This window comes from Phascolarctos cinereus, unplaced genomic scaffold (genome assembly GCF_003287225.1).
Source record: "Phascolarctos cinereus isolate Bilbo 61053 unplaced genomic scaffold, phaCin_HiC Scaffold_4;HRSCAF=312, whole genome shotgun sequence".
NCBI classification, from domain to species: Eukaryota; Metazoa; Chordata; class Mammalia; order Diprotodontia; family Phascolarctidae; genus Phascolarctos; species Phascolarctos cinereus.
The window spans coordinates 62,863,936-62,885,448 of record NW_027555847.1 but is presented as its reverse complement, the minus strand read 5'-3'; the positions used below and the strand labels follow the sequence as shown (position 1 = coordinate 62,885,448).

General features: G+C 43.5%; 1 protein-coding gene across 4 annotated transcripts in view; it reads left to right on the top strand.

The window, feature by feature from the left end:
- The window catches only part of EFCC1 (EF-hand and coiled-coil domain containing 1), an 87,882-nt gene extending 66,740 nt beyond the window's left edge, over positions 1–21,142 (top strand). For 2 of the 4 annotated variants that reach the window (XM_078152245.1, XM_020981220.2), the window contains exons 5-9: positions 3,025–3,190; positions 3,687–3,731; positions 11,735–11,896; positions 12,577–12,646; positions 15,911–21,142. In XM_078152245.1, coding sequence (XP_078008371.1) covers positions 3,025–3,190; positions 3,687–3,731; positions 11,735–11,896; positions 12,577–12,646; positions 15,911–16,044 — 577 coding nt within the window. In that variant the 3' untranslated portion in view covers positions 16,045–21,142. Of the gene's footprint in view, positions 1–3,024; positions 3,191–3,686; positions 3,732–11,734; positions 11,897–12,576; positions 12,663–15,910 lie in introns of all 4 variants that reach the window. The other 2 variants (XM_020981222.2, XM_020981221.2) reach the window with 2 other exon arrangements.
- Positions 21,143–21,513: the final 371 nt, after the last annotated feature.

The following is a 21,513-nucleotide window of genomic DNA, read 5'->3' as shown; positions in this document are numbered from 1 at the left end:
AGCAAAGAGTTTTGATTCTAGAGTCTAAAGGCTGTTGTTGTTCGGCTGTGTCCAACTCTTCATGACCCCACTTAGGGAAAGATACTGGAGTGGTTTGGTTGTTTTCATTTTACATTCATTTACATACTCATTTTACAGATGAGGAAAGTGAGGCAAGTAGGGTTAAGTGACTTGCCCAGGGTCACACAGCTTTAAAGAGTCTGAGGCTGGATTTGAACTCAGGTCTTCCTAACTCCAGGTCTGTCACTCTATCTATTGGGCTACCTAGCTTCCCAGAGTCTGGGTTTAAATCCCAGTTCTGTTACTACTTATGACCTTCAGTGAATCATCTAACCTCCCTGGGCCTCAGTTTCCTCATCTGTAAAATGAGTAGGGTGGGACTAGACAGCCTCTGGGGTCCTTCTAACTCTACATCTATGATCCTATAATCTTATGATCCTGACTGCCTTGTATATAGGAGGTACTTAAATTAGTATCCATTGTTGAGTTGAGTTGGAAGGGACCTCAGTTCTTCACAGAAGTTGGTGGTCATAATGATATGGGGAGCCCATGATTAGAGATTGTGCTCCATTCCTCTCAGGGAGTCTCTGAGGATACAGAGCCCCAGGATAAGATGAACACTTTCCCTACTGAGTCCCAAGATTGTTCACAGAAACAAATAGTAGTTAAGGCAATGACGGTGTCTCACCTAAATTTACTATCTCCTCTTTGCTCAATGCTCTCTGAACAGAGTAGGTGTTTGCTTGATTGATTGAATGAATGAATGAATGAAATAGGGGAAGCCACAAGAACAGGGTCCACAGCAGGCACATTTTTAGTACAGTATAAGAGTTGAGCTCTTATCCTTTTCTTTTTCTAGCCTGTTCTAAAGGATGGGAGTTTTGGAGGCGGTAAGGAGGCTGGGACAAAGGCATCGTGAGCAGGTGGGAGGCAGATCTGTGTAAGAGTACACTGGGGGTTAAGGAAAGCCAGAGGACAGCCTGAGAATTTTGAGCTTCCTAGTGTTGGGAGGCAGGAGGCAGGAGGCAGGAGGCAGAGACAGAAAGGGAAAGGGCCAAGATAGACATCCAGGGTTACCTACTTCTCAGTAGTGCTCAAGACTACTGCCACTCCTGGAGACCAAGCCAGTTAGAGTAAGCCTGTACTTTATCTTGCCCTGACTGGTAGGGATAGTGGAGCCGAGCACCCTGGTGCACTGGCTTGTCCGAACGCTGCCTGTGCAGGAATGGACCATGCCCATGTCCGAGGCTACAAGCAGAAGCCAGGTGCAGAGTGGAAAAGGTTATGAAAGCCAGACTATCACATGAACTGCCGTGTTGAAAGATCTGCCGACATACTCACTGGAACGCTTTCAGACTGTGATCACGTGGCAGTTTTCCTGAAGGATCAAAAAGCCTTTTACAAACATTTGTCTCATCCATCCTCATGTCTTTGGGTGTCTACACTATCCTTCAGCATAATATACTGGGAAGAGCCCCAGACTGGGAGTCAGAAAACCCAGGCTCATGTCACAGACCTGCTACTTACTAGCTTGTACCACCCTGGGTAAGTCTGAGCCTCAATTTCTTTATTTGCAAAATAGAGATAGTTAACACCTGTTCTTCTTATATTGCCAAGATGTTGTGAGAACCAAATGAATAATGTGATATATAAAAGGCACTCTACAAACTTTAAAGTGCTACATAAATGTTAGTTATTATTATTCACATAATAAATATAATTCATTTTATTCAATATGATGATCAATAATGATATTGATTATTATGCATGTAACAACTAACATTTATGTTGCTCTTTAAGGTTTTAAAAGTACTTTCCATATATTATCTCATTTGATCTTCACAACAACCCTGTGATGTAGAGGCAATTATCCCCATTATCCCGATAAGGAACATGGGGGACCGTGGAGCTAAGGGACTTACCTAAGGCACACAGCAAGTAAGTGTGAGTGGCAAGATTCTAACCCAGGTCTTCCTGACTCCAAGTCTGTGGCTCCCCTTAAAGACTACAGTGCTGCAGTTTTTGGACCACAGCATCTCACGAAACTATCTAGCAGAGCTTAGCAGGACCTCCATTCCTTCTTTGCAAAGGTGAGGGACCACGGGTATGGAATAGGGCATTGGATGGATTGCTTAATTCTGGTAAACTGCATTGTTGTTGTTGTTTATTGTTGTTCTCCTCCTTCTTTTTCCTCATTTTCTTCTTTCTTCTTTTTCTTTTTCTTCTTTTTCTTCTTTCTTCTTTTTCTTTTTCTTCTTTTTCTTTTTCTTCTTTTTCTTCTTTCTTCTTTTCTTCTTTCTTCTTTCTTCTTTTTCTTCTTCTTTCTTCTTCTTCCTCCTCCTCCTCTTCTTCTTTTTATTCTTCTTTCTTCTTTTTCTTCTTTTTTCTTTTTCTTCTTTCTTCTTTTCCTTCTTTTTCTTCTTTTTTCTTTTTCTTCTTCTTTCTTCTTCTTCTTCTTCCTCCTCCTCCTCTTCTTCTTTTTCTTCTTCTTTCTTCCTTTTCTTCTTCTTTCTTATTTTCTTCTTTTCCTTTTTTTCTTTCTTCTTTTTCTTCTTTCTTCTTTCTTCTTCTTCTTCTTCTTCTTCTTCTTCCTCCTCCTCTTCCTCCTCTTCTTCTTTTTCTTCTTTCTTCCTTTTCTTCTTTTCTTTTTTCTTCTTTTCCTTTTTTTTTCTTCTTTTTCTTCTTTCTTCTTTCTTCTTCTTCTTCTTCTTCCTCCTCCTCCTCCTCCTCTTCTTCTTCTTCTTTCTAGATAGGGGAAGAAGGAGGATTCATAGAATCATAGATGAGGCAGAAAGGACTCTGTAGCTTCCTGGAGGTCCAACATTTAATCCCCCACCCACACTGCCTTACACTTAAGCCAGGATTAAGTGGGGTAGGGGAAACAAGGAGAGAGATGGGAGACAGTGACTTCAAGAGAAGCCCTTGTTAAGTCCCTCAAAACAAAGACAGGGACCTAAGCTGGGGGCCCAGGGCAGGACCCAGAGGGAGGGTCCCATCACTGTTTGGGTTTCTTTCTCCATGCAGATGTGATGACAAAACAGCAAAGAAGCTCATGTCTTACTTCGGCCACTTTGGCAGTGATGAACACACCAGCGCCCTGGGGGAGCTGGGAGAGCAGATTGTCACCCTGACGGAGCAGCTGGGCAACATGGGGCAAGACGTGAAGGTGCTTGACACTGGGGATCAGGAGGTAAGAGGCCCAAGGCAGCCTGGCCAGGCTTTTTCATGAGGAAGCATTTCATCTTTGTCCCTTTAGCTTAGGAGGGCATCCACGCTTCACCGACCACATGAAGCAAGGGCCATGTTTCAAATGGTCTGGTCCTCATTTCCCACTTGTTTGCCTGTCAGCTACCTGGGAACTTTTGAAAGAGTTGACAGATAGATAGATGATAGATAAATAGAAAAACAGACAGAAATATGGAAAACAATTTGTTTGTTTATTTTTGCCAAATTCAAGACCCAAGGCATCGATTAACCCAGTCAAAATGGTATAGTTGGTTTTCAGATGACAATGATTGCTGTCCTTTTAAACACATCCCATTGAAATTGGGTGCTACCGCCTTCCCTTTTCTGCAGAGGCGGGGGATATGGATGTGGAACATTGCATCTACTATCAGACTTGGTTAATGTCTTGGTTAGTTTTATGAAATTGATTTCTTTCTCTTTTTTTTATTCTTTGTTACAAGGGACAGCTCTTTGGGACAGGAATGAGGAGACATTTGGAAAAGAAGGTAGTATAAAAACTAAATGTTTTATCAGTAAAAATTATTGATTCAGGGGGCAGCTAGGTGGCATAGTGGATGGAGCTCTGCCTTGAAATCAGGAGGACCTGAGTTCAAATCCAGCCTCTGATACTGGATACTTACTAGCTATGTGACCCTGGGCAAGTCACTTAACCCCAATTGCCTTACCAAAAATAAAAAATTTTTTTAAAAATTATAGATTCAAGTTTTATCAAGAAAAAATTTAAATACAATTTTTAAAAAATGTTGCTTGGGGACAGATGGCAGTCATATGATTGTATGCAAGGGCTTTAGTTCAAAGAAATATGGGTTTAATTCGCAGTGATGTTTTCTGTTTTGTGATCTGCTGGTTGGTTTCTTTCTCTTGTAGCTATAGAAAATAGGCACGATTCAATTCAACAAATATTTGCAAAGTACCTCGTATGTGCAAGGCACTGTGGGAGGCCCTGGGGATACAAATGCAAAAGTGAGACAATCCCTGCTCTCAAGGAGCTTATGTTTTACCAGAATATACAATAAACACTCGTGTATGAGCACTGTGAGTGGAGTCAGGAAGTCCAAATCTTTCCTCAGACACTCCCTAGCTGTGTGACCCTGGGCAAGTCACTTAACTCTGTTTGCCTCAGTTTCCTCATCTGTAAAATGAGCTGGAGAAGGAAATGGCAAACCACTCCAGTATCTTTGCCAAGAAAACCCCAAATGGGGTCACAAAGAGTTGGACATGACTGAAAACCACTGAACAACAAGGACAAAATAAATACAAGATAATCTGAGGAGGGAGTGAGCATTAATGAAGGTGAGAGGGTGGGGGGCTTCACAGAAGAAGAGTACCTGAGCCTAAACTTGAGGGAAGCTAGAGGTGAGAAAGGAGCACATTCCAGACATGATGGAAAGCCCAGGGGAAGACATGCAGATGGGAGATGGCGCATGGACTTTGAAGAACAGTTGGAAGGGTGCTTTGGCCTGATCACAGAGTATGGGAAGGGAAGTGATGTGAACCAGGTAGGACATGGGAGCCAGGATATGGCAAAGCTCAACATGCCACTTTAAGGAGTTTGTATTTTATCCTAAGGTCACAGAGAACAGCAATGTCAGGGGATGGATTGGTGTCTTAGCAATGTTAATTTGGCAGCTGGATTGTTGTTATTTGGTCATTTTAATTGTTTCTTCAATTGTTAATTGACTCTCAGTGACCCTATTCGGGGTTTTCTTGGCAAAGATACTGGAGTGGTTTGCCATTTCCTTCTCCAGCTCATTTTAAAGATGAGGAAACTGAGGCAAACAGGGTTAAGTGACTTGCCCAGGGTCACACAGATAGTAATCATCAGAGGCCTGATTTGAACTCAGGTCTTCCTGACTCAAAGTCCAGCACCCTATCCACTGTGCCACTGGCAGCTGGGTAGAAGTGATATAAAAACTAAATGTTTTATCAACAAAAATTATTGATTCATGGTCCATCAAGACAAATTTTAATACAATTTTTAAGAAGAAAAATGGACAATGAGGAAGATAGATATCAGTCATATGATTGCACGTGAGGGCAGAGAGGAGAGACTAGAGCAGGGATAGGGAACCTATGGCCCTCTAGGTCCTCAAGTGTGGCCCTTTGACTGAATCCAGACTTGAAGTTTGGAGGCCATAGGTTCCCCACCTCTGGACCAGAGGCAAGAAGACCTGTTAGGAGGCCATCACAGTAGTCCATGTGAGAGGCAATGAGATCTTTAACTAGGATAGGAGATGTGTGAACAGACTGAATGATGACACAGCTGCCTTGACCAAGGTGGAAAAATGTGAGTGTAGAATTTTAGAACTCAAAATTTTAAAAAACAGATGTTAAAAATTGTTTTTACATGCAATTAGGAAAAAAATAAAATATCTTTTTTTAAAATATAAGTTTTCTGGAGCTGTGGCCAGGGCATTGCCTTCTTAGAAGAGTCTCAAGGTGTTTTCCAAACAGAATTACATTTTCACACATGGTAGACAGTTGCTGCAGTCCATAATAGCCTTGGAGTAAGGCACCTGGGTGCTGAGGGCCTTCTCTTCTCTAGTGTGACACATAACATCCAGGCCACAAAACTCGAAGAGACCCAGCTAGCGAGGGCAGTGTTAGGGCTAGCATCCAGGCTCCCTCTTCCTCTGGTCCTCAAGGTAGCTGTCTACGAAGGAGGAGATGTGTGTGGCAGGGACAGCCTCCAGAAGCTAACGGCATGGCAGGTAGTGGTAGGCAGGCAGCAGTCTGGGAAACAGACAGTCCCATCACAAATTACAAAAGGTGCAATGAGATGTATAGGGGATAGAGGAAGAGAAGGAGTATTGTTAGAGTCGGAGATGGCCAAATCAAAAGAAAGAAGACTCAGCGACCAGAGCAAGGTTCAGTTCAGCTCCAAAAGGTGGAAAGGACATTGTGCTAGGTGACTTCAGGGACCTGGATGCTAGTCTTTGTTCTGACACTTGCTAGTCATGTGACCTTGGCCATGTAACCTGTGTGAGCCTCAGTATTCTTATTTGTAGAATGAGGATAGTAATATGTACACTCCCTACCTAGAATATGGTTGTGTGACTCAAATGCGGTATTGTCCATAAAGTGCTTTGTAACCCTTTGAGCTACTGTCTGGCATAGCTGAAAGAGCACTGAACCTGCTAATCTGGAGACTTGGATCTCCTCTCCATAACTTGCACTTACTAGCTGTGTGACCACAGACAAGTCACTTAACCACTCTGTGCCACTGGCTTGGACTGGCTGATCTCTGAGGTCCCTTCCATCTCTAAATTTCTAAAATTCCATCTCTAAATCTTTTCTCATCTTCACTCCTCTCTAGGTAACACGACAGGTGAAAGAATAGTTGGGTTTAGAGTCTGAGGACCTAGGTTCAAGTCCTGATTTTGTCCCTTACTTTATGTATGACCTTGAGCAAATCACTTAACCCTTCCAGGTCTCAGTTTCTTTATCTGTAAAATGAGAGATTTGGAGTAGATCAGGGGTTTTCAAAGCATGGTCTGGGGACCACTGGGAGTCCTCAAGATCATTTCAGAAGATCTGCAAGGTCAGAACTACTTTCATAATAATACTAAGATGTTTTCATTTTGATTATGGTAAATATCAATTGATACAGTCTACCTAACAAAAGCTCTTTGGGGTCCTCAACTATTTTTAAGACTGTAAGAGAACAAAAAGTTTGAGAACTGCTTGCCTCAATGATCTCTGAAGTCCCTTCAAGTTTTATTTTTTTTAATATAAATTTATTTATTTTTAGTTTTCAACATTTACTTCCACAAGATTTTGAATTCCAAATTTTCACCCCATCTTGCCCCTTCCCCCACCCCAAGATGGCATGCATTCTGAATACCCCTTCCCCTAGTCTGCCCTCCCTTCTATCTCTCCACCCCTTCTCTTATCCTCTTCCCCTTCTATTTTCCTGTAGGGCAGGATAGATTTCTGTATCTCATTTCCTGTATTTCTTATTTCCCAGTTGCATGTGGAAACTTTTTTTTAAAACATGTGTTTTCAAAACTTTGGGTTCCAAATTGTCTCCCTTCCTCCCATCCCACCCACCCTCACTGAAAGGGCAAGCAAGTCAATACAGGCCATACATGTGCAGTTATGCAAAACACTTCCATAGTAGACATGTTGTGAAAAACTAACTCTATTTCCCTTAATCCTATCCTATACCCCCATTTATTCTATTCTTTCTTTTGACCCTGTCCCTCCTCAGAAGTACTTCTTCTGATTACCCCTTTCCCAATCTGCCCTTCTCTCTATCATCCCCCTGCTCTCTTGTCCCCTTCCTCCCCTATTTTCCTGTAGGGTAAGACAGATTTCCATACCCAATTGAGTGTGTATGTTATTCCTCCTTAAGCCAAATCCTATGAGAATAAGATTCCCTCATTTCCTCTCACCTTCCCCTGTTTCCCCTCCACTGTAAGAACCTTTTCTTGTCTGTTTTGTGAGATAATGTACCCCATTCTACCTCTCCCTTTCTCCTTCTCTAGTATAATCCTCTCTCACCCCTTAATTTTATTCTCCAGATATGACCCCTTCATCTTCAACTCACCCTGTGCCCTCTATCTATCTATCTATCTATCTATCTATCTATCTATCTATCTATCTATCTATCATATCCATACATATAATTTTTCCCTCCACTACCCTAATACTGACAAAGGTCTCATGAGTTATAAATATCATCTTTCCATGCAGGAATGTAAACAGTTCAGCCTTAATAAGTCTCTTATGATTTCTCTTTCCTGTTTACCTCTTCATGTTCCACTTGAGTCTTGTATTTGAAAGTCAAATTTTCTATTCAGCTCTGGTCTTTTCATCAAGAATGCTTGAAAGTCCTCTATTTCACTGAATGACCATTTTTTCCCCTGAAGGATTATACTCAGTTTTGCTGGGTAGGTGATTCTTGGTTGTAATCCTATCTCCTTTGCCCTCTGGAATATTATATTCCATGCCCTGTGGTCCCTTAATGTAGAAGCTGCTAAATCTTGTGTTATCCTGATTGTGTTTCCACAGTACTTGAATTGTTTCTTTCTGGCTGCTTGCAATATTTTCTCCTTGACCTGGGAACTCTGGAATTTGGCTACAATATTCCTAGGAGTTTTCCTTTGGGGATCTCTTTCAGGGGAGATTGTGGATTCTTTCAATTTCTATTTTGCCCTCTGGTTCTAAAATATCAGGGCAGTTTTCCTTGATAATTTCTTGAAAGATGATGTCTAGGCTCTTTTTTTGATCATGGCTTTCAGATAGTCCAATAATTTTTAAATTCTCTCTCCTGGATCTATTTTCCAGGTCAGTTGTTTTTCCAATGAGATATTTCACATTGTTTTCTAATTTTTCATTCTTTTGGTTTTCTACTGTGTCTTGATTTCTCATAAAGTCACTATCTTCCAATTGCTCTATTCTAATTTTTAAGGAAGTATTTTCTTCAGTAAGCTTTTGGACTTCCTTTTCCATTTGGCCAATTTTGCTTTTTAGGGCATTCTTCTCCTCATTGGCTTTTTGGACCTCTTTTGCCATTTGGGTTAGGCTATTTTTTAAGGTGTTATTTTCTTCAGTATTTTTTTGGGTCTCCTTTAGCAAGCTGTTGACTTGTTTTTCATGATTTTCTTGCATCACTCTCATTTCTCTTCCAGTTTTTCCTCTACTTCTCTTACTTGCTTCTCAAAATCCCTTTTGAGCTCTTCCAAGGCCTGGGATGATTCATATTTTTCTTGGAGGCTTTGGATGTAGGAGCTTTGACTTTGTTGTCTTCTTCTGGTTGTATGTTTTGATCTTCTTTTTCACCAAAGTAAGATAATATAATCTGACTCTTTTTGCGAGGTTTGCTCATGATCCCAGCCAACTACTTGAGTTTTAAACTCTTTGTTAAGGTAAAGATCTGCTTCCAATGTGGAGAATGTACTGTCCCAAGCTCCAGGGGTTTGTATAGCTGTTTTCAGAGATACTTCTAGGGACCTGTAAATTTTCAGTTCTTGCAAGGTGGTATGATAAGGGGCGAGGTGTTTACTCTTTTCCTGGCCTGTGCTCTGGTCTTTGAGTGACCGGCCACAAGCAGTCTTTTCTTTCTTGGAACTGTGAGGAGGGTTTCCTCTCCACAACCACTACAAGCTCCACCATGCCAGCGCTCCTCCTAACCCCAGGACCACCACCCAGAACTGTGACCCAGATCCAAGCTTGGGCAAAGCAAGAGATTACTGCCTCTGTACTAGCAAAGAGATCCCTGCAGTCCCCCTCTGATCAGTCACTCGACTCCCCCTCAGTCTGTGGGCCGGAAGCTCAGGATGCAGCCACTGTCCCTGCAACAGCGCTCTGCAGTCTGAAACTGGCTCTGACCTAGCTCTTCTTTCAATGCCAAAACAGACTTTTCCCACTGACCTTCTAAGTTGTCTTTGGCATTCATGGATTGAGGAGTCTGGAAACCGCCACAGTTGCCTGTGATTCGTTCCTCTGAGGCCTGCTCCAGGTTCGCTGCGGCCTGCGTGCCCATGCCGAACTGAGCTTCTCTCCCCACCCGGCATGATATGCCTTTCAGATCAACCATCCAGGCTGTCTTAGGCTGGAAATTTGTTTTACTCTGTCTTTTTGTGAGTTCTGCTGCTTTAGAATTTGTTTAGAACCATTTTTTTTTACGGGTATTTGGAGGGGTTTGGATGAGAGCTCAAGCAAGTCACTGTTTTCACGCTGCCATCTTGGCTCTGCCCCCTCCCTCAAGTTTTAAATAGGTGATCCAAAGATCACCTCTCTCAGTCTCAGTTGTTTTAAATTCCGATTTCTTTCTTTCAATTAACAAAAATCTATTTTCTCTCCCTCCTCTACCATAAAAAACCACCTTTGTAAGAAATACACATAGTCAAACAAGATAAATTTCCACATTGGCCGTGTCCCAAAAATATGTCTCATTCTTAAGCCTCAATTCCCTCATCTCTAAAATGAAGATAATAATCCAATGCTACAGGGTTGATACAAGAAAAATACATAAACCTTAACATACTATAAAAATGTGAGCTACTGCTGCTTTTTTAAAACCATATTTTTCATTAATATAGGTAGTTTTCAATGAGGAACCCCCCTCTCCCAATGTCTCTCTGCATTTCTGGTCTTGAAGAATTGCCTGGTGTATTGGGAGGTCAGGAGACTTGCCACACAGCCAGTATGAGGCAGAGATTGGACAAAGGCATTCAAAAGCCAGCTTTCTTCCCTTGCCTCCATATAGAAACCTTATAGAGAGCCCGAAAGCCCTGTCCAACTGTAAGCTATAGACTATATACAATGTACAGGAAGGTGCTTTGTAAAGCACAAAGCAGTATGCCAGCAGTTAGGGATTATCTGACAATGGGAAGGTAGGCATCTGATGGCTCAGGGGCCCCCCAAGAAGGGGCATGTTTGAAGTCCTCCTTTCAGCCCACATGCCTCTGTTTTCTTTCTTCTTTAGTTTCCCATCCCTCCCTTTTCTTCTTGGCTCCCTGGCTCCTATTCACTGAACAAAGTAAATCCTTTGGTGATAACTTGCCCTCACGGGCTGTCATCCTTAAGTGGTAAAAAAAAAAGCCTTTTCTGTCTGCTCAAGTCACTCTCCTTTTCTCTTTTCCTCTGGGTGTTGTAATCTTCTCTTTAGAAACATTTAAATAATCATTCGACTGTGAAATGAACTCTCTAGTGAGGCCTGGGAGGGGAATGAAAACCACAGCTACAAAAAAATAGTGGGAATGAATGGGGTGGACACAGGATTGCAAGGTCAGGGCCTCAGAGGAGGACCTGTTGGTTCCCTATGAAGGAAAATGAGAAAGGAAACAGTTTTTGCCTGGGAACCTAAGAGGAGGGAAGATGAAACCAGAGGAGAGGACCATTGATAGGATCTTGGGGCTAGAAGGGATCTCAGAGGCCATCCTAGTCCAGACCCTTTATTTCACAGGTGAGGAAACTGAGGGCCAAGGAAGCCAAATAACTTTCCCATGGCCACCCAGGTAGAAAGTAGCAGAACTAGGATTCAAACCCAGGTCATCTGACCTCAAACCAGCATTCCCTCAGATTACAGACTATGTTTCCAATGTGGTACAAGAAAATTCCAAAAAGCTATTTGGCATAATGAAATAATAAGTCCTGTGTCAGGAGACCTAGGTTCTAGTGTCAACTCTGCCACTAACTTTATAGGTTCCCCTGGGCAGGCCATTTCCCCTTTACACCTGAGTTTCTTCATCTAGAAAATAGGAATCCCAATTCCTGTCCAACCTTCCCTCCCTACCTCAGAGCTATTGAGAGGTTCTGATGTGATCGCAGAGCTCTGAAAAATATTCTTGTAGCCCCCATCTAAGCTTTCAGCATCCTTATTTGAACTCTCCTTATTACAGTAAATCAGTCACCCCATCATCACAGTAACAAGTCTCAAGTGGCCACCAGCTCAGAGGAATGACAGCACCTCCTGAGAGGGGGTGAAATGAATTGAATTGCTGGACAGCTCCAGTGCTGAATTTCTTCTGTCTCTGGCCAGGTGAAGGAGCCACTTCTTCTCAGTGAAATTCAGCAGAAGGCTGAGGAGAGTGAGCTTCTGAAGATGGAGTTACAGATGCTTGAGACGGAGCGAGTTCGGCTCTCCCTGGTGGAAGAAAAGCTGATGGATGTCCTTCATCTTCTCCAGAGGCTTCGGGATTTGGTATACCAACAGAACATGGCTCTTCCTGCCACCATCACCTACTTAAAACAGAGTCTTTCAGTCCCCACTGGAGGCAGCGTGTAGTCTGTTGGAAAGAGACCCAGACATGTAGCTCTAAGCCTAGCTCATTTTCACCTATTCAGTCATTCATTGTGTATTGGAGGTAGCATGGTGGTACTACTAGAAGAGCACTAGACTTGGTGGTAGAGCTGGGATCAGAACTGAGGGCTCCTGACTCCTAGCCTTCCATTCTTTCCACTTACCCCAGAGATGTGCATTTGAATGTGAGTATGGAGTCCACGTGGGTCTCATTACTCCTGTTGCTGCCAGAGACCTTATTTCATTGGCCCACTTCAAGAAAAAGCTGGGCCTTTTGCTGGCAGTGTTTATAGAGGGTTTTGGTCACCTCTTGATTGGACTAGATAATTTCTAAGGTCTTACCAATTCTGAGATACTGCGATTTGTAAGATCCTAGATTTGGAACTGGAACCCAACCACAGAGAAGTCAAATGACTTGTTCATGGCCACAAAGCCAGTGTTTGTCAGAAGTAGGATCTGAACTCCAGTCTTCTTGACTCTGAACCAGCTCTCTGTATACAATACCATGCTTCTCATACTAATGATGTGATGGTGACATGCCATATAGAATGACCTATTTCATGTGTTTGTTCCTTTTTAAGAACATATCAAAAAGAGTCTTGGGGAAAATGTTGCTGAACACCTTGGAATCCTGTCAGGACCCCCAACATGGTAGGAAAGCTCCTTGGTAATTAAAATCATTTCTGTACCTTATTATTCTGAAATGAGTAGATAGAGGGTAAGGGTGGAGGGAGAGATGGGAACAGGGGAGATCAGTTTCCTATGATGATAACCTGGTCCTAAAAAAGAACTGCCTGAAAAACAATCCATCAACATTCAGAATCAAAGTTCAAATTAAGCCTACAAAACAGTTTGGTTCTTAGGTCATATTAGCAAGCCAGAGGCTTACCTGCTCTGCTTTCAAGCATGACAGCTAGGTCCCCCCAGAACTGTAACAAGCTCCGGAGTTTTCCTTTACAAAACATACCCTGAATTTAAGGCAGGAAGTGGAGGGGGAAGGGGTACCAGGGACTTGAAGGCAGGGTCTTTTCAGTCCCCTTCCAATTTTGCCAGATGCCCTTCTCTTCCTTCCCAAACCTACCCCCCACAAGCCTCTAACCCTTACCCTGCCCCCCATTCCAAGACTCCAGGTAAAAGTTTTCCTACATTCCCTACATATCTTATCATCAAAAACTGCTTAACTAGCCAAAGTCCTCATATGCTGCTGTCCTAGAGTATTGAGGAGAGAGAGGGGGAGAGAGCAACCAATTCATGATGGAAGCTTGGACCATGCTGAGAATGCATAGGTTTGTTACACCTGTACCCACTGTCCAGACTCCCATAGCATGTCTGGCTTCCAACAGCACTGATGTTGAAAGGAAAGAACCTATATGCCTTTAGAATCCTAGAAGAGAGCCATAGAATGTCATAGCTAGAAGGGACCTTTGGTCCCAGCCCCTCATAGACATGTATGGTGTTTCCTCATATCGGATGGAAAGTTTTTCACCTCTAAGCTTTCATTTTTTAAATTTCCTCTTTTTTGTTGTTGTGACTATCTAAAATACTATGTAAATGAAAATAACTTAAGTGGTAGCCATTGTTTTCATCCTAAACCTTCCTGATCCTTGGAAGGCAGCATAGCATAGAGGATAGTGTGCTGGATTTAGAGAGGAGGAACTCAGTTCAAATCCTGCCTCAGACACTTAATAGCTACATGACCCTGGGCAAGTCATTTAACTGAACCTCAGTTTCCTCATCTGAAAACTGAGGCAATTGGCTAGATGAGGAATTCTTCACCTTTTTTTGTAACAGAGACCCTTTTGGCAATCTGTTGAAACTGAGGCAATTGGCTAGATGAGGAATTCTTCACCTTTTTTTGTAACAGAGACCCTTTTGGCAATCTGTTGAAGCTAAGGACTGCTTTTTGCAATAATGTACTTAAGTAAACAAAATAAAATACATAGGATTACAGAAGAAACCCATTATATGGAAATGGAGTTATTGGATTTTTTTTAAAAGCAAGTTCACAGATCCCCTGAAATCTATCTGTGGAATCCAAGTTAAGAACCCCTGGAATAGATAGCAGCCTCTGAGGCCCCTTCCAAACTTTAGAGCCATGATCTTATAATCTGTGAAATGGGGGCTAATATCCTCATTCCCACCTATTTCTTAGGGGTGTTTTGAGGATAGAATAAGGTGAGACAGGAAAGTGCTTGGAAAACTTAAACATTTCTCTTCAAAGAAATGAACTGAAATGGACACTAAACTGGAATAGTCTGGCAAGAGCTGGGCAAGACTTCCTTGAAAGTTCAGATTTTGAAGCTTTCTTCTATTCAGCACCCTAAATGACCTCCCTCCTGTTGTTAGTTTTGCAAAAAAAAATCTGCATACAAAGGGAAGAATGGAGGAGTGCAGGAGAAGGAGGAGTCCCAGAGGAGGCCCCCAGCAGCGGGGAATGCAGTGGGAGGTCGCAGGGAATCCAAATAAAAGAAAACAAGGGGCCCCCCTCCTGCTGCATGGCTTCCACAGGCTAGTCATTTCCAGCCCCCCACCAAGGAAAACCTGCTTCCCCAATCCAACCCAAATGTGGGTTTGGGATCTCGACCAAATGCAAGCCCTACCCCTTCTCAGCCAAGGCCACATGTGGTTCCTGATGGCACCAGAACTAAGAGAATCTCCCACTGTTCTCTAAGCTGCTTTTGGCCAGAAGCTCCGGGCAGGCTGGCGGATCTGCTTTGGCAGCAGCAGGAGGCTCTTGGAGGTGTGGCCAGGGCCGGGTGGGGAGCCACTCTGAAACAGGGAACCTGAATCCTGCTTGGGGCTAAGCTCCCTTCAGCCTGGAAGACAAACAGAAAACAGCCCCAGGAGCCTCAGAGGCATTTTCCAAAGTGCCAAAACCTGTACAGTCTCCTCCTCTTCCCCCCAGGCTCACCCTGAATCTCAACCTTTCCAAATTTCCCATCTTTTCAAACATATATTCATTGAGGACCGCGCTCTATGCTAGGGATCATGAGAGATATAAAAATGAACAATTCAGTTCAACCTACATTTATTATAAACACCAGTCCTGTACAAGACATGAAAACATTGTTCCAGTCTTTGTGGAGTTTATAGCTCAGCTAGGGGTTGTATGTTCAGAAAATATTAATATATTAATATAAGACAGAATGTTAGCTGTGTGACCCTAGGCAAGTCACTTAACCCCGACTGCCTCACCAAAAAAAAAGCCTATATACATATATATATGTATGTATGTATGTATGTATGTATATATGTATATATTATATTATATAAATATATTATATAAAAAGCACATATATATATATATATATATATATATGAATGAGATCAGCACTATAAGACTGGGCCAGTGCAATAGCCTCCTCACTCATCTCCAATCTACCTTCCAACCCAAAGTGATTTTCCTAAGTCAATAAATATTAGCACGTGCCCCACTGCCTCAATAAATTCCAGTGGCTTCCTATTTCCTCCGGGACCAAATGTAAAATCTTCTGGCATTTCAAATCCTTCCCACCTGGCCCCTTCTTAGTTCTCAGCCTTATTATGAATTATTCTCCATTGCACACACTAGAGCCCAGCCAAATTAGCCTCACTGTTGCTCACACATGGCATTCCATCTCCTGTCTCCCTGGGATGAACTTCCTCCTCCCCTCCACCCCCTTTCCAGGCTCCACCCAAGTACCACCTTCTATGTGTATTCTTACATCTGTACCTGTTGCCTCCCTTCGCTAGAGTCCTCTAGAACAGAAATTGTTTAACTTCTGTCTTCGTATCACCGGTGCCTGAGAGAGTTGCTGCTTAATAAATGCTTGTGGATTGATGGATTGGGGCGGGGAGAGGGCACTCACCCCAAAGGTTTGCTGGCCTCAGCCTTGAAGTCATGCTGTGCTTTTGCCTCCTGGTTCTCCCCTATAGAGAAGGCCCACACCTTCGAAGTCCTAGATGCCTTGTACCGGACACTGGCTAGCTGCGAGCTCCTGCAGAAACAGCCTTTGGAGCAGGCCCAGGCACCCCAGGCTCTTGCCAACCAGCTCATCATCTCCTGTTGAGCATCGGTGTCCCAGCAGCTCTGCAGAGACCTGCCCCAAACCGGGCTCTGGATCTGCAGCCGTCAGACTGTCAAATACAAGTGGACATCCCTGCTGGACCCACCAAGCACAGAACCTCTGCCAAGAGGCCCCTTCCCCTTGGCCACTTGGCCCTGGGCCCTCCTAGGGTAAAGTGTGCAGTGGCCACTGGGTCTCCCACTGCTGATAAGACACCGCCCCCACCTCCCAGGTTATACTCTGGAGGACAAGGCTGGGCCCAGAGCTGGTCTGAGAGACTGATGGAGCCCCACGAGTCACTGAGCCAACACCTGCATCTGTGATCGAGGCTGCCCTAGTCAAGACCTTCCTGCCTTAGAGAGTGTATCTCTCCCTTGGATGAAATGATGCTTTTAGCCTTCATCTTGACCATTTTCCTGATGGGCCCTATCTAGCCTCCTAATTTATGCCGATCAATCTCAGGCTAAACATGTCAGCCTTTTCCTGACATCCTGTACCTCCTCAACCCCTGTAGCCCCTGGAGAGTGTAGCCTTCCTCCTGCCATAAGATTCCCTCCCGTCCCAGTCTGGAATCCCCTCCCCTAAAACCAGGGAAACCAGGCAACCCTCCAGGCTTTAATGCAACCCAGATGAGAACCCACTACCACCCTAGGCACTGTAGGAGGAGGAGAGAACAAAAGATAAAAATAAAAAGATGCCCCAGCCCACAGGAAGTTTACAAGCTGCTGGGAGCCCTGGCTTCCTGTGAAATAATTGGTCTTAATTATTGGCCTCAGTTAAGGGCTCGATGGGGTCACCAGCATCCAGGTGGATTTCAAAGCATTATTGTGGGCTGGAGTAGTCATGGAGGGCTCTGTGGAGGAGGTGGAAGGTGACTTGCCTCCAAAGGATGGGTAGGATTTGGCTAAACAAAGGCAGTAGTTTGAGTGGACTTAGGAGTGGCATTGATGTTGAGAAAATTAGCATGAGAAAGGCAGGCAGAGACAGAAAGGACTATGATGTGATGGAGACCCGACTGCGCAGTTCAGATTCATATGTTAAGATTGAAAGGTGAGGACACAATGGGGGTACTCATATATAGAAGGCCTTGGACGCCAAGCAAAAGAGTTTAAACTTTATGAAGAGGAAGTAGAGAGTTATGGCAGATTCTTGAGCAGGGACACATCATGCTGAAAACAGAGTTTCAGGACAATTCATATGATGGTGCCATGACAGACCCCAGAGCACACCAACGATCTAAGAGGAATGCCCTCTCATCCAGAAGTAACTCCTTTGTAGTCTTTTTAGGAAAGACACTCCCCGAGCCATCTTGGGGTGGGGAGGGAAGGTGCCGAAGGCCAGAGCAATAGGTATGCTGTGTGGAGGAGAGCTGAGAGCTGTTCTTGTCCAAGCCATGCCTGGAGAGCTCTAAATTCCCAGAAGATGGTACTGAGGGGACTAAAAGTCGGGAGACCTGAGTGTGAATCCTGGATGAGCTACACTTAACTGAGCTTTTCTGTGTCCCTGCCCAGTGACAGAGCAGTCCAGTCAGGTGAAGGGGGCATTGCCCTCCAGGACCTTCTAATCTAGTTAGGGGGACAAGATGCCTACACATAAGTGAAATGTCAACATAGCACAGTTTAGGCTAATGAAGGGGTATAGACAAGAAGAGCAGGAGGAAAGAAAGCGTAGTGTGGGCTGAAGAGATCAGGGAAGGTTTCCTGGAGGAGACAACACAGCTTGAGCTTAGCTCTTCTTTAAAATTCTTTTTTCTTTCTATTTTTGTGAGGCAATTGGGGTTAAGTGACTTATCCAAGGTCACACAGCTAGTAAATGTTAAGTGTCTGAAGCCGAATTTGAACTCAGGTCCTCCTGACTGCAGGGCCCATGCTCTATCCACTGCGCCACCTCGCTGCCCCCTTGAACTTAGTTCTTCAAAAGAAGCGAGATTCAGATAAGTTGAGAAGAAGAGTGTTCCAGATGTATGAACAAAGGTTCAGAAACATGAAGTGGGGAAGAGCCAATGAGAAACCCAGCTTGGCTGGAGCAAAGCATACGTGTGGGTGGTGTCACAAGGAGGGGAGATTATGGCTAAAATAAAATGACACGGAGGAAAAAAAGCAGGTGTTGCTGTAGATACGCAAGGCAGTAGCATCACTATGCTAATAACCTAAACATTGTACAGTGGAGAGGATCCTAGCTTAGGAGCTGAGAGCTAAGTTGTGGTCTCAGCTTTGCACCTTACAAGCTGTATGACCTTGGGCAAGTCACCTAGCTTTTCTGAGCATCCATGTCTTCTACAAAAGGCAGTTGGATCCACTGATATCAAAGATTCTTTCCAGCTCTAACATTTTGTGATTCAGAGATGCCAGAAGGGTCTAGAATAGCTAACAGAAAGCTCTCAGCATCCCTAGGACACGCATGAGTGTGCATGTGCATGTGCACACACCTCTTTGAAGGAAAGGCCACAGTTTGTAGTAGCTGGCTGTTGCATCCTGTTTCTACCTGTATATTCTCTCCCCAAAGGGGAGAATTAGCAGTAATTCTTCCAAGTTGAATTTATTTGATTTTAAATGAATGCAAAATCCTCTAAACGCTCCAAGATGCCACTGGTAGTCCTCTTGTAGTTCCCTCTCTTCCCACCCATCTGCCCTCACCCATTTGCTGCTCACTGGTCGTAGAAGTGACTGAGCTCTGCGGTTCTGTCAGAAGAATCCAGAGTCAGTCACACCCTGCCCTTGGGGTTTGAGCAAAGTCCTGAGTTATAGGATGTGCCAGAAAGAGAGAGGAGAGCTTTTTAGGTGGAGTTAGGTTGAGTTCCTCAATGTAGAGAGAACCCAGAGAACTCTGATCTAGCTTTTGGAGCATCAGAATCCCAAAATGGACCCAGGAATCCATATGAAGTGGGTCGGTGGAGATCATGGGAGGTCTCTGGCCAGTTTGATTGAGCAAATAAGGTAGTGAACTCCCTAAAGTTCACCTCCCTAAAGAGGTGATAGACATGGCCCTTGGCACCTCCTAGTTAGTGTATTTCCCTGGCAGAGGCTGCCCCCAAGAGGAATTGCTTGCCTTTTGGGACATCAGACCTGTGAAGGGAGCCAGCCTTTGTCGGTGAAATACTGTACCTGTTGATAGTACAAGGGACCCCAATGTTCAATTCAGTTCAAGTCAACAAATATAGATTAAACAGAGCGCTGTTTTAGGCCCTGGGGGAGATATAAAGATAAAGTCTCAGTTAGGGTGAAATTTATATCAGGAGCATGTCAAGAGAAGCCTTGATCTGAAGCCTTTGAAGAGAGTGAGGCAGTGATTGATTCTAGTGAGATGAGTCAGTTAGAAATTTCCCAGGAATTTGTTGGGGTTCTGCATCTCCTCATCTGCATGTTTTCACGTTGCTATTGCTCAGTCGTTTCAGTTGTATCCAGTTCTTCATGACCCTATTTGGGGTTTTCTTGGCAGAAATACAGAAACAGTTTGCCATTCCTTCTTCAATTCATTTTTACACATGAGGAAACTGAGGCAAACAAGGTTAAATGACTTGCATAGGGTCACACAGCTAGCAAGTGTCTGAGGCTGGATTTGAACTCAGAAAGATGAGTCTTCCTGCTACTAGGACTGGCACTCTCACCAATGTACCACCTAACTGCCCTGTCTATACATCAGGTAAAAAAATAACTTATTTCAGTACTCTCAAGGCTCTGAGGTGCATAATAGAGTGCAAAGCACAGATCTTAGCATCAGAGAACCTGAATTCAAATCCCACTTCTTTTTTGTTTTTTGGTTTTTTTGCTAGGCAATGGGGTTAAGTGACTTGCCCAGGGTCACACAGCTAGTAAGTGTTATGTGTCTGAGGCCGGGTTTGAACTCAGGTCCTCCTGACTTCAGGGCCGGTGCTGTATCCACTGTGCCACCTAGCTGCCCCTCAAATCCCACTTCTGATGCCACGTATGTGACTTTGGTCAAATCATTAATTAATTTCCACATCTGTAAAACAAAGGGTGTTAGTCCTGACAGAAAAGTGATAGACTTGGGGCAGCTAGGCAGTGCAGTGGATAGAGCACTGGCCCTAGAGTCAAGGAGGACCTGAGTTCAAATCCAGTCTCAGACCAGACACTTGACAATTACTAGCTGTGTGACCCTGGGCAAGTCACTTAACCCCAATTGCCTCAACAACAAAAAAAAGTCACAGACTTGAGACAGACATTTCTGGTCAGGGCCAATGGGGTCATTTGTTTTGCTTAACTATATATATTCATTACAAAGGGTTTGTTTTTCTTTTTCCAATGGGAGAAGGGTGAAGGTGAGAGGCAAAGAAAATGAATGCTTGTGAATTAAGAAATTTAATTGTTTTAAAAATGAGAGGGTTAGGCTAGATGGCCTCTGAGGTCCCTTCCAACTCTGGATCTATGATCTCATGATCCAATTAAGGAGGACTAATTAAGCGTCTGCTCCATGCAGGCACCATGTTGGGGTTGTAGGTGTTGGGGCTAGACTTTAAATTCTATTGGTGTGTTCCCTTCTCCTACTGATGTAAGTTACAACCCTTTTACACTTTAGTTTATGGTCTCATGAGTTGCTATGACCAAAGCCTTCATCTCCTAGTCAATCAATCAATCAATCGGAAAAGTATTTATTAAGTTTCAATCAGTCAGCTAGCATTTATCAAGTGTGTGCTATGTGCTAAGCACTGTGCTAATCAACCAGGGATTTAAAAAAAAAAAAGCAAGAGACAGTCCCTTCTCTCAAGGAGCTTGCTTACAGTCTACAGTGTCTAGGCTTTGTGTGAGATACTAGGGATACAAAGACAAAAGCCTTGCCCTCAGGTAGCTTATATTCTATCAAGTGCCCAATTTGTTGATGAGACCCTAAACTTAGTTACCCAGTCGTCAAATCATAGCCATACTGTCTTAAGTACAGCATTGACAGGGTGGAATTAAAACCCTTCCAACTTATGGAATTATACAAGAATTTGTACTTTGCTAGGCTGGCCTTTTAGAAACAAGGTCTACTCTATCATGATAAATTATTAGTGAGACTTTAGTGGAGGAAAATTACTGTATCATAAACTTGACCTAAAAAGCTAATGTGCTACACTAATTGACATTAAACGTTTAATTAATCATCTTGCTGCCTTTTCAGAATTCAAGTGGGTTCCTGGGGATGATTTGGATGGCTCAGGCTCTCAAAGAATCTTCCCAGAGAAGTTTCAACTGATGCCTAGATGTTTTCCCCACAAATTTCACAGAATTGCCGATTTCAGAGTTGGAAGAGAATTCATCAACCATCTAGACCAATCCATAGCCACAAAAGAACCCCAGCTACAGCTCTACTGTATCACATATTTGACCTGAGAACTCAGATGCTCCAATAATTAACACTTGATCTCTCCAAAGAAGAAACATTCAAAGCAATCCTGCTGACTTTAGAGATGAGTTTAGTGGATTCGGTTAAGACTTTGGTCAAGTCATGCCTTGGTTTCTTTATTTGTAACAT